At 47.4% G+C, this 17,674-nt stretch overlaps 1 protein-coding gene across 1 annotated transcript in view; it reads left to right on the plus strand.

Moving 5' to 3' along the window:
- Window positions 1–204: 204 nt before the first annotated feature.
- The window catches only part of LOC109755623 (uncharacterized), a 31,449-nt gene continuing 13,979 nt past the window's right edge, over window positions 205–17,674 (plus strand). Inside the window, exons 1-9 of the mRNA XM_020314523.4 lie at window positions 205–1,248; window positions 1,752–1,867; window positions 3,169–3,377; window positions 4,386–4,505; window positions 4,579–4,707; window positions 4,797–4,922; window positions 5,472–5,527; window positions 5,633–5,732; window positions 5,833–5,950. Coding sequence (XP_020170112.1) covers window positions 395–1,248; window positions 1,752–1,867; window positions 3,169–3,377; window positions 4,386–4,505; window positions 4,579–4,707; window positions 4,797–4,922; window positions 5,472–5,527; window positions 5,633–5,732; window positions 5,833–5,950 — 1,828 coding nt within the window. The 5' untranslated portion in view covers window positions 205–394. The remainder of the gene's footprint in view (window positions 1,249–1,751; window positions 1,868–3,168; window positions 3,378–4,385; window positions 4,506–4,578; window positions 4,708–4,796; window positions 4,923–5,471; window positions 5,528–5,632; window positions 5,733–5,832; window positions 5,951–17,674) is intronic.

The raw sequence follows: 17,674 nt of genomic DNA on the forward strand, positions 1-17,674 counted from the left end.
AACGTAATTAGTCATAAAAAATCGAAACTATTTAGAATGAGCAAAACCAAAAGTTTCAAACTAAAAAACCGATTAACAGAAACACATCTCAAACATCCGGAAAGCGAAAACGCCTGATCCTTTTCTCCGCTGCCTCTGCACCACGACCCCACTAGCTCGACCACATCACTAGGCACATCCAACGGCCCAACTCTCCTCTCTCCCGCCGCACCGTGCGCACTGAATCCCATTCGCTAACTGAAGAGTGGAAAGCAAACAACCATCACCAAACCCCAGCCCCGACGGCCCACCTCGCCGTCTCCGGCGATCGCCGTCGCCGCGCTGGCCTTGATCCCAACCCCAACCCTGCCCCTATTACCGCCCGTGGCGCTCGTACTCTGATGCTTCCCACCCCATGGCCCACCACATTCCCCGTCCCCTTCCCCTTCCCCTTCGTCGCCGCCTCCACCACCTCTTCCTCCTTGCCCTTCTCGCCGTCGCATCAGGTAACCCTAGCCCCGGGGTGTACGATCGGGGGGCCGAGGAAGCGGAGGCGTACTCGATCCTGACATTTCACGACTACACACCGCCGCCTCCCCCAGCGCTGCCGCCCCCGCCTGCCGCCCCGGCGGCGACCTGCGCCGGCGACCTCGGTGGCGTGGGCGACCTCGACACGCGCTGCGTAGTCCCCGCGTCCGTGCGGCTCGACGGCGGCGGCGTCTTCATCGGCGGGAATGGCAGCCTCCAGCTCCTGGACGGTGTCTCTGTCACCTGCCAGAGGCCAGGGTGCGTTGTCTCCGCCAATTTGTCTGGTGATATCCGCTTCGGCCATGGCGCCCGTGTCGTAGCCGGATGGGTCTCTCTCGCGGCCACCAACATCACTCTCGGCAAGGACGCCGTTATCGACACCACTGCGCTTGCCGGCAACCCGCCGGATAAGACCAGCGGCGTACCCACCGGGACATATGGAGATGGTGGTGGGCATGGTGGCCGCGGCGCAAGCTGCTACGTCAATAAGGGGCAAACGCAGGAGGACTCGTGGGGTGGCGATACCTATGCCTGGTCTGAGCTCAAGACCCCGAATAGCTATGGGAGCAAAGGGGGATCTACTAGCGTTGAGAAGGACTATGGTGGCGGGGGTGGCGGAGTAGTGTGGTTGTTTGCAGATGAAATTGTCATGAATGGAACAGTTATTGCAGATGGCGGTAATGGTGGCACCAAGGGTGGGGGTGGCTCCGGGGGAAGCATCTATCTTAAGGCTGCAACCATGTGAGTATTTTTGCAATGATTTTGGAGCAATTTTTTTAGAAAGATTTTGGTAAACATCTGCACTTCATAGTGTGCATACCTACCTGATTTTGGAACAGTTTAGAATTTAATTCAATAGTGAAGTGCACTCAATGCAATTTCACCATCTCTAGTTTAGGAACAGTGTTTTGATCTGCTTAGTATGTGAAGAGGGAGTGATATTTGAATCATTTTAGGCTTGATGGAATGATAGTATACATTCATGTTATCATTCTCATTTTAGGCTTGATGGAATGATAGCATACATTCATGTATCATTCTCTGCTATAAGTACAGGGCCCTTCGTATGTACATTTCTCAAACTTATTATATATTTTTTGAAGAACTTTAACTCATGCTTATCAAGACTCTGTTTCTAAAAACAGAATTAATTGATGATGGTCTAGAATTCCATTTTACTCAAATATGTTGGTTATAGGCCATTGGTAATTCAGTTGACCCTATCTAATATTTTCTTGGAACAGGCAAGGCGGTGGCAAAATAAGTGCATGTGGAGGCAACGGTTTGTCTGGGGGAGGTGGAGGACGTGTTTCTATTGATGTTTTCAGTAGGCATGATGACACTCATTTTTTTGTTCATGGTAATCCAATACGGGCTTCCAGTTGGATCGTTGCATTGCTGTTCTAGCTGCTGGGCTGCATCGAGTTATTTTTGCTTATAACACGCAATATTCATACTATTCACACTTCTTTCTGATAGAGTTGAATTTGTTTTCTGGTCTTCACAATTGTTTGGGCTAAGTGTCAATCAAGGTGCAAAAGAATGTTGATTTGGTTTATGGATGCTACTTTGTTGAGGTTTGGAGAGCCATTGCATAGGGTTTAGTTATTGTAATATTGTGGCCTATTTTGGGAACCTTTTACATTTTTATTAATCTGACCAACTAAGCATACTACTTCAAACTAACCTTTGAATGGAAAAAATTAACTTGGTTGCAAAGTTTGCCCAGATTTCCCCTGAGCCTAAATTTTCAATCAGCATAACTTCTTCTGACTAAATTTAGGTTATGGACTTGGGTTAAACATCATGAATCTTACTGACCAGAACCACTAGTTTTTGCCAGTAACCTGTTAGAAAGTGGTACTGGTGTCCTGGAAGAGGGTAGCTTCAGTTCCTGATATGCTTCAAAAAATTCTGAGAGAGGAATGACAAAATGATAGTACTCGACTTCTCCTCATTCTCATTTGTTTCACACTGGTCGATTGTGAAGTGAAACTACGAGATCTGATCTAGTTTAGGTAGCGAACTTTATCGTGCTGGTCCAGAGTTTTGACCCTCTAATTTGACAAAGTATTTTATGTTGGAATTTGTAGCTGTAATTTGCTACCAAACAAATTGGTCAATTTAATAATACCCCCTATCTTTTGGTCATATTTTATAAGGTCATTCATTATAAAAGGACTAGCTATCGAGTGAGGATTTTCAAAAATTCAAAATTCGACACTTTAAGTTTCAAAAATTTCTGAAAATAAATACACAAGTACTTATAGATGTATAATAGATGTGTGTAAAATTTCATTATGAAATACATATTGATGTGACTACAAAAAAATCATGTACTTTTATAGTGAACAGTATGTGCTAGATATACATGTTTTTTTGTGTATAGCTCGCATAAAAATTTATTTTGCCATGAAACTTTACAGATAAGCTGTATACATCCATAGGTATGTGTGTATTTTTTTCATAATTTTTTGAAACCTAAAAATTTATTTTTTGAACTTGTTAAATTTCGGGCTCCATGGAGCTCAAGCGCCATTAGCAATTTCTGCTATCTATCAATATTTGTATTAACTGTGTAGTTATTAGATGGAAATGGACCAGTTTGTACAAGCTTATTGACATACTTTTTGTTGGTGTTTGACCTATGCTACGTTTAAGGGGGGAGGAGTTCAGGATGTCCAGACAACGCAGGAGCAGCTGGGACACTTTATGAAGAAGTACCTAAGAGTATTACTGTTAGCAACAATAACTTGAGCACACAAACTGATACAGTTTTTTTAGACCCCCCATATGAGCCACTCTGGACAAATGTTTTTATCAAGAATCATGCAAAAGTTTCTCTGCCGCTGCGCTGGAGTCGTCTTCAGGTCTGAGGCCTAAAATATCATCTCCATTGACAGTGTATTATAATGATCTTGCTACTAGCACTGCATTTTTTCTCTTACTTTTGTGGAGATAAACTCGCGCAACAATTTTCTTTACAGAAATCCTCTTTTGCCATTTTTAGTCAGGTTAATAGATTGCTGTTATTCAGGTGACTTCTCTTGTGCTTTCTTGAACCATTAAAGTCACATAATATGCCTTTGTATACATTTGTGCTGCATTTCTCGTAAGTAGTCGCAGCTCCCTGCTAGTGAAGCTAGCTGCCTGAAATGTAACCCCCCCCCCCCCCCCCCCCCCTGCGTTCCAAAATCCAAAATATAAGGTGTTGCTTGACTTTCCAGCCTCCAATGTGCGATTTTCACAAAATTTATTTTCGTAAAATGATATATGACATAAACATGTTTTGCAATTCAAATAGAATGATAACACTCTTACATGCCAATCCATATACTTCCACATATATTAGTGGCAAGTTTTAAAACATTGACCACACATATAGTAATACGGCATATATTTTTGAATGGAGGGAGTAGAATAGTACCTATTGTGGGAAATCTTTCTTCCTAACATACACAGGTATCAGGTATGCGGCTAGATGGTTTATAACGTGCTATATGTATATATATCTATGTGTGTGTGTGGAGAGAGAGAGAGAGAGAGAGTACAAGGGGCAAGGGGTAGGTTGGTACAGAGGTAAGTTGATTTGTACAAGGAACCTGACAGCCCACAAACTTTCATTAGTGTTTACACCTCAAGTTACAGAGTACAAGTGGCTGCTAAACAGGATGACAAAACAAATTTTGTTTCTGCTGACTTAGTGCCTAAGACTTACCTATCACCTATTGTTTGCACTGATATGAAAAGGTCAACTGGCAAACATTTATTGTGCATTTATTGTGACTATAAGTGGATTCATGTTTTCTTTACTTGTTTCTTCCATCCTATCCAAAAGATGTTCCAATAATCATTTTTGTTTGCTTTCTTATTTTCAGGCACAAGGACAAATTAGTCTTCTATCTCGGGCTACTCTAACTTTTGGCCTGACACATTACCCTTATTCAGAGTTTGAACTATTGGCTGAGGAACTTCTTATGAGTGATTCTACAATACAGGTTTATTACCTATTTTCAGAAAAATTTGGCCCTCTACTTGGTGCATTTACACCTCACCACTAAATAATTTCAGGTCTTTGGTGCTCTACGAATGTCCGTAAAGATGCTCCTTATGTGGAACTCTAGGATGGTTATTGATGGTGGCAGAGATTCAGGAGTTGCAACTTCTTTACTGGAAGGAAGCAATTTGATAGTTCTGAGGGTACGTTATTGGCCTACTATTGTAAGTTGTACACCCCCCTTTACCTGCCATTACCTTCTGTATGATATTTTTGTTTACGTGCTTGTCAGGAATCATCAGTGATACATTCTAATGGTAATCTTGGAATTCATGGTCAAGGCGTTCTGAATTTATCCGGAAATGGAGACACAATTGAGGCACAACGTCTTATTTTATCACTATTCTACAACATACTGGTAAATCAAGTGATTTTGGTTTGTTTGTTGATTGGGCGAAAGTTTTCCTTCCTTATTGTGCTTTATGCCTTTATTGGGAGAACTTTCTGGGTTTAAGTTAAGTTGTATCCAGAGGTTTGGTACTGCCATTGATGTCATCTTAATTTGATGCATCGCGAAGTTGTTCTTTAGGAGCTTGATCACCAGTTTGCATGTTTTATACACAGTATCGTTCATCCTGTTGTTCACTTATTCATTTCTCTTGAAACTCAAGAATGAAGATGCTGAATTTGATTGTTGGAACTTATCTTATGTGATGAACTATTTTATTTTTCCATAAGTGAACTGTTCAATATTTTTGCCAATTGTTTACAATGCAGAGTACAAACATTCGAAGTATTCCTTCTGTTTTCTATTCCTTATGCGGTGTAGCATAAACCCTTTTGCGGTTTTTGATATTTCCAGTCTAACTTATTCAGTTTCATACACCATTTTTGCACTTAGATGTTTCTGATCTTTCATAGTCATTCAAAGAACATAATGTGCTAATTGAGTCATAATTCGTTTTAGGTTGGACGTGGAGCTGTTCTACGGGGCCCACTTATAAACGCGAGCGGTGATGATGTGTAAATACCGCGTCCTTCAGTTCTAGTGTTAAATACTTCTCTTGTGCTATTTTCTTTTGTAATGGAGATGTTCAAATGGTTAATGAGATTTTGTGGCTACTCTAGGGCCCCAAAGTTGAATTGCGAAAATGAGAGTTGTCCTATGGAAATTTTTCATCCGCCCGAGGATTGCAATCTGAATTCTTCCTTATCTTTTACTCTACAGGTGCACTCTTAAATTTTTAAACATCCCACATGCAATGATGCTTCACATATTTCTTATAATACCTTTTAACATGTAATCCATGGTGGACTTTGTCATGCAGATATGCCGTGTTGAAGATATTGATGTGTCTGGCCTTGTGCAAGGAACTGTCATAAATTTTAATAGAGCAAGAAATGTCACCATACAGCGACATGGGAGCATTAGTGCAACAGGATTAGGTAAACACATCACTGTTTCTTGTTTGCCAGAATTACTATTAAGTCTTTGTTGTCATTGTCGCCGCTTTTGAAAACCACCTTTTCTACTTTTGGATGCCACAGTTAGCTGAAACCATCCTCTTGGATTCCACCACAGAACAAACTTACTAGAATTGGTAAATATTCCCATAACTAACTAGATGTTGTAGGGCAGTATCGCACAACATCACAAGAACAAATTGATCCTTATGTCTATAACCCTGCAGACAGCTTGCATAACATGTTATGTGACTATATTTGTATGTTTGTTACATTGCATGTGTCTTCTATATGTTTGCAGTTGCTCTATTGGAAGTTTCAAGTGTTTGGTGTTACCAATTACCATACTATGCTTAGTTATTTTTGCTTGACTGCAGTCTGGACACCTAATTCATAGGGTACCTACCTGTCCTCTTCACATTTAGTTGTTCACCATGTGTCAACACTTCTGCGTTTTAAATATCTAGCGTTAGCTGTGAGCAGGCCTGGTCCTGACATATCGATATTGGAAGCCCCGGGATGAGACAAAAATACAAGGCCTCAATTCGTATATAAGTAAATATACTTTTTATTCCAGTTGAAAAGATGCTCCATTTTTTGATAGAAAAACATATAATGGTACTTTATATTGCATAATGACCTAAAAGCATTGAAAGTAGTAACTCAATTATTATTTCTGAACTAACATAAATTTGTGTATGTATACATGTACGTAAAGAATTTTCTCTCAATGGTTACTGTGGAACTCTTCTAAGGTTTTATGTCCCCCAGACGAAAAAAAACATATAGTTGAGTTCATCTGTGTAGAAGTTCCTAAAAATCATGAAAAGAACGCCGTAACACTTATGATTATGATGTAAGATGGTCGAGCGGAGCGATTGAAAAATTACGGCTTTATGTCCCCCAGACGAAAAAAACATATAGTTGAGTTCACCTATGTCGTGGTCAGCTGCAATGATTGTTTTTTTTTTCCGCCGTGGGTACATGAAGTCGTCTACATAGTCAAAACCTTAGAAGCGAGCATAAGGATACCTGGTGGTGGAGTGATGTTCAGAAGGCGATTAAAGAGAAGAAAGACTGTTTCAGACGCCTATACCTGGATAGGAGTGCAGACAACATAGAGAAGTACAAGATGTCGAAGAAGGCCGCAAAGCGAGCTGTTAGTGAAGCAAGTTGTCGGGCGTATGAGGACCTCTACCAACGGTTAGGCATGAAGGAAGGCGAAAGGTATAAGATGATCAAGATCCGAGAGAGGAAGACGAGGGATATTGGCCAAGTCAAATGCATCAAGGACGGGGCAGACCAACTCCTGGTGAAGGACGAGGAGATTAAGCATAGATGGTGGGAGTACTTCGACAAGCTGTTCAATGGGGAGAATGAGAGTTCTACCATTTGAACCAGACGACTCCTTTGATGAGACCATCATGCGTTTTGTGCGGTGAATCCAGGAGTCTGAGGTCAAGGAGGCTTTAAAAAGGATGAAAGGAGGCAAGGCGATGGGCCCTGAGTGTATCCCCATTGAGGTGTGGAAAGGCCTCGGGGACATAGCGATAGTATGGTTAACCAAGCTTATCAACCTCATTTTTCGGGCAAACAAGATGCCAAAAGAATGGAGACGAAGTATATTAGTACCAATCTTCAAGAACAAGGGGGATGTTCAGAGTTGTACTAATTACCGTGGAATTAAGCTGATGATCCATACAATGAAGCTATGGGAGAGAGTCATTGAGCACCACTTAAGAAGAATGACAAGCGTGACCAAAAATCAGTTTGGTTTCATGCCTGGGAGGTCGACCATGGAAGCCATTTTCTTGGTACGACAACTTATGGAGAGATACAGGGAGCAAAAGGACTTGCATATGGTGTTCATTGACTTGGAGAAGGCCTATGATAAGATACCGCGGAATGTCATGTGGTGGGCCTTGGAGAAACACAAAGTCCCAGCAAAGTACATTACCCTCATCAAGGACATGTACGATAATGTTGTGACAAGTGTTCGAACAAGTGATGTCGACACTGATGACTTCCCGATTAAGATAGGACTGCATCAGGGGTCAGCTTTGAGTCCTTATCTTTTTGCCTTGGTGATGGATGAGGTCACAAGGGATATACAAGGAGATATCCCATGGTGTATGCTCTTTGCGAATGATGTGGTGCTAGTTGACGATAGTCGGACGGGGGTAAATAGGAAGTTAGAGTTATAGAGACAAAACCTTGGAATCGAAAGGGTTTAGGCTTAGTAGAACTAAAACTGAGTACATGATGTGCGGTTTCAGTACTACTAGGTGTGAGGAGGAGGAGGTTAGCCTTGATGGGCAGGTGGTGCCTCAGATGGACACCTTTCGATATTTGGATTCAGTGCTGCAGGAGGATGGGGGTATTGATGAAGATGTGAACCATCGAATCAAAGCCGGATGGATGAAGTGGCGCCAAGCTTCTGGCGTTCTCTGTGACAAGAGAGTGCCACAAAAGCTAAAAGGCAAGTTCTACAGGACGACAGTTCGACCTGCAATGTTGTATGGCGCTGAGTGTTGGCTGACTAAAAGGCGCCATGTTCAATAGTTAGGTGTGGTGGAGATGCGTATGTTGAAGTGGATGTGTGGCCACACGAGGAAGGATCGAGTCCGGAATGATGATATTCGAGATAGAGTTGGGGTAGCACCAATTGAAGAGAAGCTTGTCCAACATCGTCTGAGATGGTTTGGGCATATTTAGCGTAGGCCTCCAGAAGCTCCAGTGCATAGCGGACGGCTAAAGCGTGCGGAGAATATCAAGAGAGGTCGGGGTAGACCGAATTTGACATGGGAGGAGTCTGTTAAGAGAGACCTGAAGGATTGGAGTATCACCAAAGAACTAGCTATGGACAGGGGTGCATGGAAGCTTGCTATCCATGTGCCAGAGCCATGAGTTGGTTGCGAGACCTTATGGGTTTCACCTCTAGCCTACCCCAACTAGTTTGGGACAAAAGACTTTGTTGTTGTTGTTGGGTACATGAAGTCGTCTTTTTGCAATCGCTCCGTTGGATCGTCTTATATCATAATCGTGACGTTCAAGTATTATTTTCATAATTTTTAGAACTTTTAAACTGTTAAAACCTTAATGAGTTCCCCAAAGACCAGTGATATCCACATTTTTTCCTTGTATGTTTTTTCTATTTGTGGAACATCTTTTCAATGTTGGAGATGTCTTAAATGTGTGGTATATTCTAGAAAATACCCTCAATTGTGTCTTAATATATGGGGAATGATGCTTTGACCCAAATGTATTCTAGAAAACAGATTTGTGTAACAAGTAACTACTAACGCGCTGCACAAAGGCTTGCAATCCATCGCCATGCTCATTCCCTGGATGATCTAGAAGCAGCGGAACGAATGCATCTTTGAAAACGCGCGACCCTCGATCGAAGCATTAGTGGATAGGATTAAAGCTGAGGCCAAATGTTGGGCACAAGCCGGGGCACAGGGGCTCAGGGTTGTTTTGCCCACATCCTGGGATGTCTATTGATTAGGAGCTTGACCCATGTAACACCACCCTGTATAGTGCTCGGGACATTGGTCCGCATGGATGATTCACAGAGCTTTTACGGGAATAGTTTGCAAGGTGCTCGACGTTCCAAGGGTTGGGCACGAGCATGCCTTCTTCAGTCTCCAGCTGCACGCATACTGGTCGGGAGACGCTGATTACCAAGAAAGAACCTTCCCACATGGGCGAGAGATTGTTCTTCCCTTAACGAGTTTGGGCCCGACGAAGGACGAGATCTCCAACATCGAGCGCCCAGGAGCGGACGTGGTGTTGATGATAAGGTCTGAGGCTTTGCTGATATAGGGCGGCGCGGATCGAGGCCAAGCATTGGAATTCTTCAGGGAGGTCATGTCTTCGATGGAAGGACCGCTTCCGCCTTGTAGACGAGGGCGAAAAGGGTCACCGGTGACCCTGCCTTGGGTCAACGATAACTCGTCGACACAATGCCTGCCACTCTTCTTAAGCTTGTCGAAGGTGCGGGTCTTGAGCCCTTTGAGGACGAGGGTGTTGGCTCGTTCCACCTGCCTGTTGCTATGGGGATGGGCAATGGAGGCGAAACATAGCCTAATCCCGAGCTCTTCGCAGTATTTGATGAAGGCGGCACTGGTGAACTGCATGCTGTTGTCGGTGAAGATCCGGTTAGGGACTCAAGAAATGGTAGACAATTCCTTAGAAGAACTTGATCGCCGTGCTTGCAGTGATCTCGGCGACGGGGATGACCTCCACCCACTTGGTGAATTTGTCGACGGTGACACAGAGATACTCAGCCCCCCACTGCACGGGGAAAGGGCCCAAGAATATCCAGCCCTTAAACCGTGAACGACCATGAGAGGGAGATGGTCTGGAGAGCATGAGTTGCCTGATGGATTTGCTTTGCGTGGAACGGGCACGTCTCGCAGCGTCAGACCATCTCGGCGGCGTCTTGAAGAGCAGTCAACCAGTAAAAAATCTTTCTGAAAGCCTTTCCGACCAGGGTGCGCGAAGATGTGTGGATAACGCATTCGCCTCCATGAATACCCACGAGCAGCTCTTGGCCTTCCTTGGGATGCACTTGAGCAGGACCCGGTGGGCGCTGCGCCGATACAAGTCCCCATCCATCAAGGTGTAGCCCTTGGCTTATTGAGCGATCCTTTCCGCGGTTGTGTCGTCCTCGAGGAGGGCATTTTCCTTGAGGTAGCCCTGGATTTCTGTGATCCATGAGGGCTCATGTGAATGGCTGGGGAGTCCGGGGTGTTCGTCAGGTGGTGCTACCTACTCGGGGCTTGCCTCGGCGGGGATCCTTGTAGTCGACGCCACCCAGGCGCCTTCGCTGGAGTGAGAGAAACCCCTTCGTCCTTTTCGGGGGTTCGGGTGCGTGGGGAAGTACTCCTTCCGGGAAGGCTCCGACCCGGTCCCTTGCGTTCATGTTCCCTCGAATCTTAGGGATCATCTCTAGGGGCATCTAATAAATGTCGCCGAACATGGCGTGATCATCGGGTGGTGGCGTCCATGCAGAGCTGGCCGCAGGACACTCACCGTAGTGAGTCGCAACCTCATCGGCGCGAGTGGATGCCCTTCTGTCCTGGTTGGTGACCAGGGCAGACGGTCGGGAGATCCTTTCTTCAAAGGTGCCGACTGGGATCTGCTCCCGAATGGAGGCCAATTTGGATAGTTTGTCAGCGAGCGCGTTGTCGTGACGAGGTATGTGCTTCATCAGTGGTCCATTGAAGTGTTGCTTCATCCTCCTGCCTTAGTCAGGTAGGCTGCCCATCTGCAGGTCCTGGCACGGGTAATCCTTGGTCACCTTATTCACGACGAGCTGGGAGTCGCCTTTGATGACAAGGTGGGGAATTTTGAGAGGGCCGTTGCGCGTAGCCTGGCGAGCAGTCCTTCATATTCCGCCATGTTGTTGGTGGCCTTCTCAATCAATAGTTCTACGACGTACTCGAGTTGTTTGCCTGTTGGTGAGGTAAGCACCACCCGAGCCCCCGTGCCATTGAAGTTGAAGGAGCCATCGAAATGCATGGTCCAATGCTCGGGATCCCATTGCCTGAGATCGGTGGTCGGGACCTCTTCTTTGTCCTTGGGCACTTGAGTTCACTCTGTGACAAAGTTTGCCAGGGCGTGGCTTTGAGGGTGTTGGAGCAGGCGAAATGGAGGCCGAACTTCCCGAGCTTGATCACCCATCCCACCACGCGGTCCGTGACTTGCGATTGCACATGACGCGCTCGAGTGGGAAAGAGGTGACCACTGACACTTCGTGGGGCTGGAAGTAGTGTCGCGGCTTTCTTGACGCTATCAAGACGGCGTAGAGCATCTTCTGAACTTGAGGGTATCATGACTTGGTGTCGTGAAGAACCTCACTGACGAAGTAGATGGGACGCTGGACGAGGTGCCCCGGCTTGTGGGAGCGTGCTTGGGAGTTGTCGGCAGCTTGGAGCCGATTGCTTCCGCGGAGGACGTCAAGAGAGAGGTTCCGTCGTCCAAGGGCGAGATGAGCGGGGTCGGCGGTGCTGCCCTGCCCACCTCCTTCCTTTCCACCACGAGGACTGCGCTTGAAACCTAGGGGGTGGCCGTGTGAAAGAACATGCGGTGCCCCCATGTTTGGTTTTGGTAATTGATGACAATATCTATGGACTAATGGTTGCCTTGAGTTATATTTGAAGGATTTGTCCATAGGCATTTCTTGAAGTCCATGTGTTGGTTTCAAGGAGTTTATGTGGTGACCAAGGTGTTATTATGGAATTATCCAAAGATTGGTCATGTGAGAGTTGAGCTTATTGCAAGCATGTCTTGAAGAAGAAGATTGTGTGATCATTCATGTTTACCTTCAAGACATCATCCAAATGAAGAGAGTTGGAATGAGTCAAAGTTGATCAAGACTAAGTCAAGAGTGAATCAAGTTGATCAACACACAAAGCGCACAAGATGTACCGAGGGATCAAGCGATCCCATGGTATGGTAAGCATTGTCAATTACGCTTTGTGTACTAACCCATGGTCTTCGTGAGAGTTCTTTGTGGGGTTAGGTTGCGGTGTGCAAGTTCAAGTGAAGCGGGCAAGTTCAAGTAAAGCATCACGAAGAGATCAAATGCTTGAAGCCATTGTGGTGACAATGGACTTGTGAAGATGTGCGGAAGGGTGGCTCACCCATAGTGGAGTATGGGGGAGCAATCAACTAGTCTTCATCGAGCCAACGCAGTCAAGAAAGGTGGTCCATCTTTAGGGAGTCAAGATCGTCATCATCTAGCTCAAGTGGAACATGTGCAAGGCAAAGGTTTGCTCTTGATAGGTTTTCTATTTTACCGGTTTCATGATGGTAGTTGGGAGACCGGGTTATAGGATTGATTGCCATACTATCAAGGGGGGCTCTCGATGAGTAGCTTGATCGTATCGTTCATAGAGAGCTCAGACCATTGCATCCTTGCATCATCTTTATTGGTTCTTGTTTGGTTCTTCTCTTTGTGGGTTTTGGAGCTTATGGTCATCTTGATGACAAGCTCGAGTTCATCGAAAACGGAGTTCACTCACATCTTCTATGATGTTTTCGATGTTGGAGGTTATGCCGGTTCTTCTCGGTTGGAGGTTTCACTCCTCTATTTGTTGGCATACTTCCCCTGCCTCTTCTTACTATAACCAGTCGCTGTTTTGATGCTACTCGTCTTCCTCTATCCAACAAGCTTGAGTTTGCTCAATTCGGAGCTCATATGAAGAAGTTTTGGCAGTTCTGTTTTTCTCCCTGCGGTAGTACCGCGGTGGCAGCGGTAGTACCGCTTGTAGCGTCAAGCGGTAGTACCGCTCCAGTACCGCTCTACTACCGCCTCGATTTTGGGTCTGCTCTTTTCGTGTTGGGTTCAGCGGTAGTCGCGCGGCAGTTAGTTCCGCCTATAAGCGGTAGTACCGCTCCGGTCGAGCGGTAGTACCGCTGGGGTGAGCGGTAGTACCGCTTATAAGCGGTACTACCGCCCCAAGGTTCATGTTTTGTTGATCCGTTTCCATGCTTCTTCCGCCCGAGCGGTAGTACCGCTCGTGGAGCGGTAGTACCGCTCGTGTGCGGGCTGAGCACATAACGGTTGGATTTTCCCCCTCCTATAAAAGGGGGTCTTCTTCCCCAATGAACCTTATCTCTTGAGCTCGTGTTCTTCCCCCATTGTTGACCTTCTTCGAGCTTGCTAACTCTCAATCCCTCCATGGATTCTTGCTAGTTTTTGAGGGAAAAGAGAGAGGAGATCTAGATCCACATTTCCACCAATCACTTTTTCCTCTATGTGAGGGGAACCCCTTGGATCTAGATCTTGGAGTTCTTGGTGTTCTCCTTCTTGTTCTTCCTCTCTTTTTCGTCCCTAGCATTAGTTGCTTCGGTGGGATTTGAGAGAGAAGGACTTGGGCACTCCGTGTGCCCTTGCCATTGCATTTGGTGCATCGGTTTGAGTTCTCCACGGTGATACGTGGAAGTTACAAGTTGAGAAACTTATTACTCTTGGGTGCTTGGTGCCCTTGAGCTTGTTCCTCTTGGGTGCTTGGGCGCCCTAGACGGTTGGTGGTGTTCGGAGCTCAATCATTGTGGTGTAAAGCTCCGGGCAAGCGTCGGGGTCTCCAATTAGGTTGTGGAGATCGCCCCGAGCAATTTGACGGGTACCGGTGACCGCCCCCAAGGGTTGCCAAAGTGTACGGGTTCGGTGACCGCCCCCAAGGGTTGCCATTTGTACGGGTTCGGTGACCGCCCTCAAGGGTCCCTTAGTGGAATCACGGCATCTTGCATTGTGCGAGGGCGTGAGGAGATTACGGTGGCCCTAGTGGCTTCTTGGGGAGCATTGTGCCTCCACACCGCTCCAAACGGAGATTAGCATCCGCAAGGGTGTGAACTTCGGGATACATCGTCGTCTCCGCGTGCCTCGGTTATCTCTTACCCGAACCCTTTACTTATGCACTTTACTTTGTGATAGCCATATTGTTTCTTGTCATATATCTTGCTATCACTTAGTTGTTTATCTTGCTTAGCATAAGTTGTTGGTGCACATAGGTGAGCCTAGTTGTTGTAGGTTTTGTGCTTGTCAAATTAACCGCTAGGTTTATTCCGCATTTGTTCAAGCCTAAACCGTAATTATTTTAAAGCGCCTATTCACCTCCCCCTCTAGGCGACATCCACGATCTTTCACCGTGATATACAACAGCAAGGCTCCCTTGGCCTTGACGCCATCAGGATCGGCGGGGAGGAAAAGTACCGTTTCAAGTCCCGCAATGCCTGCTCGGCCTTTGGTGTCCACTTGAACGGGTCCAACCTCTTGAGGAGTTTGAACAGGCCCGCTCCCCGTGCTTGGACATGAACCTTTGCTAGGCCACCATGCAGCACGACAAGTGTTGCACGTCCTTGAGACGTGCCGGGGGCGCATTTGGTTGATGGCGGTGATCTTCTCGAGATTAGCATTGATGGTATTGCTAGACACGAGGAAACCGAGGAGCTTCCCCGAGGGTATCCCGAAGACACATTTGTTGGGTTTCAACTTCATGCACATGCGGCGCAGGTTAGCGGAAGTCTCCGATAGGCAGTCGAGGAGCATGGCCTGGTCCTTCTTCCAACGAGATCGTCGATGTAGGCCTCGACGTTGCGGCCGTGTTGGTGCTCCAAAGTGATGCGCATGGCTCGCTGATACATTGGACCTGCATTCTTTAGACGAAAAGGCATGCATGTATAACAAAAAGTCCCTGGAGGGTGATGAAAGTTGTCTTTTCCTCGTCCTCCTTGTCCATGCATATGTGGTGGCAACCAGAATATGCGTCTAGGAAGCACAGGAGATCGCACCCCACAGTGGAGTTCATGATCTGGTCAATGCAAGGCAGTGGGAAGGGATCCTTTGGGCACGCCTTGTTGAGGTCGTTGAAGTCCACACTAATCCTTTGCTTTTTGTTGGCCTTTGACGAGCCTCCTGGGTGAATCACTCAAGGTGAATCACCTCGCGGATGAAACGAGCCTCCTGATGCCGATTCTCCTCCGCACGGATGAAATCTTGTCGCTCGAGTGCTTGTCGGCACGCCTTCTGCTGGACGGGGTGCACGCCTAGGCACACGGATAAGTGGTGCTCAATCACCTCTCTTCCTGGTGGAAAGATGCACTGGGTACCACTTGCCGGTGTCCTCCTCGGAAGCGCCAGTTCCCCTCTTACGGTCGAGGTCGTCAACACGGGTGGTGGTAGTCTCGGAGAGACAGGGCCTGCATGACGGCTACCTGTTCCGCCGGTCGCGGGGCTCCCCTGCTGAGGTGGTGGCGACATCCCTCCGGTGACCGAAGGAGGCTTTCCCTCGAGGAAGCGCTGGCGTCCCTAGATGTTGGGCGGCGGCGAGCAATTTCCACCATCTGGCGATTTCCTGGAGCCGCGGGCGCATGGGGGACTCCTCTTCCAACGGCACATGCGGGTGTCGGAGGAGAACGAGCACGGTCTGGAGCGCGGCCACCTAGGTGGCCTCGTCAGCGCCCGAACAACGATGCACTAGTTGATACGCTACGTTCTGGGAACGGCTGGGGGGTGGCCGCGACGATGTCCCACGCTGGGTGGTTCTCAGTTTGTTGGCTGCTGTGCCTGCGATCCACGCGAGGGCACGATGATGGCCTAAAGAGAAACTGAAGCCTTGACCGCCTACCTGGCGCGCCAGATGTCAACGGGTGATTGTTGAGATCAGAGATCGTGGGGATCCCTTTTAGAGATTCGGCCAGGAGTCAAACACTTCAAGGATTGAGGCTTTGTTTATCCAGGTTGAGGGCATCGAGAGGTGTAACACCCTACGTCATGCGTGCTAGTTCTTGCTCTAGAGACAAGTGTGTGTGTGTGATTACAAGATTGCTCCTCTTTCTTCCTGGCTCCGGTTCCACCCCTATATATCACGGGGGCAACCACAATATACCTTTTTTGGTGCCGGGGTCAGCTGAACCCCCATCCTCTTGACTTGCCTGGGTCTTATCAGCATGGGCCCCATGTAGTTGGTAGAAGCTAGCGGCGTCGCCCTGTAGCGACGCAATGCCATGTCTTTGTCTGTTTCGTCGGATCTAACCGTCATCAAGGCGGGTGGGAAACGTCACGTCGTCCTTAGGAGAGGCCGAAGTCAAAAGGACTTGCAAGCTCATCTCGCCCGTTGGATGACAAGTCCGATCGATGGGCGTCACTGGCCATCGTGTGCTGGTCATGATGACCCCCAGGCGGCAAGGGCAGGCCCCTTCGTGGTCGTACCCGCTAACCCGGCCAGACCTTTCCTGGGTGTCCAAGCCCTCGAGCGCCGAGAGACTTGCTAACCATTCCTCCTCTGGGAGGGCAGGGCTGACCGATCGTCGTAGGTGCCTGGGAAGGGGTGCTCGGGGAACACGCTCGGGATGCATGAAAACAACCTAGGCTCCCGCTTGCCCTCGGTCCACAATTTTTGGGATGGCGTGGTACCGGGTGTTAAGCTTCATGCACTAGCCAACGCACCCAAAAGTCCGAACTGATGGAAAGGGCTATGCAATCCACATATACACTTCAATACCCCCTCTCATGTGTGACGCGGAAAGTCAGCACGTGAATAGACTCAGAGTTATGGCTCAAGAGGCCTATACGTGAACACAAAGGGGAGCAGGGGGGCAGCAACAATTTTTGAATAAATTGCGAAAGCTAGGAGACCTTAGACTCTGACACCATGTTAAGCTTCATGCACTAGCCAACGCAACCAAAAGTCTGAACCGATGGAAAGGGCTAGGCAATCCAAATATGCACTTCAACACCAGGCCATCCTGGCGGATCGGTGTGGCCATGTCTCTTGAGACACTGACAATGCGCTCAGAGCGGACACGACCGGATGGGCGCCAACCGCATTCATGCCGGTCAGACCGACGTGACCTGGATGGCTGACCAGCGTTGCTTCAATGAGGACAAACGCTTCAATGAGGACGCCGGCAACCAAGCCTACTCGGGCCGCTGCTCCTGTGTTGAAGCGGTGCCGGCAACAGGTGGTTCTCCGGGAGATCTGGATCGTGGGGCCGACACACAATGTTTTTAAGGCGGTTAAGGAGAGGCAAGGGGGGGGGGGGCAACGCCTTAGAGAGTTTTAAGCAGCAGAATAGAGTAGAATTTGGTTAGGCAACTAGGCATACACACCAACAAAGCAGCAAGCAGTGAACAACTGAACATGGAAGAAAGAGAGCAGAGGAGGTTGGGGGAGAAGCGAGAGGGACAAGAGT

Source organism: Aegilops tauschii, chromosome 1 (genome assembly GCF_002575655.3).
Source record: "Aegilops tauschii subsp. strangulata cultivar AL8/78 chromosome 1, Aet v6.0, whole genome shotgun sequence".
NCBI classification, from domain to species: Eukaryota; Viridiplantae; Streptophyta; class Magnoliopsida; order Poales; family Poaceae; genus Aegilops; species Aegilops tauschii.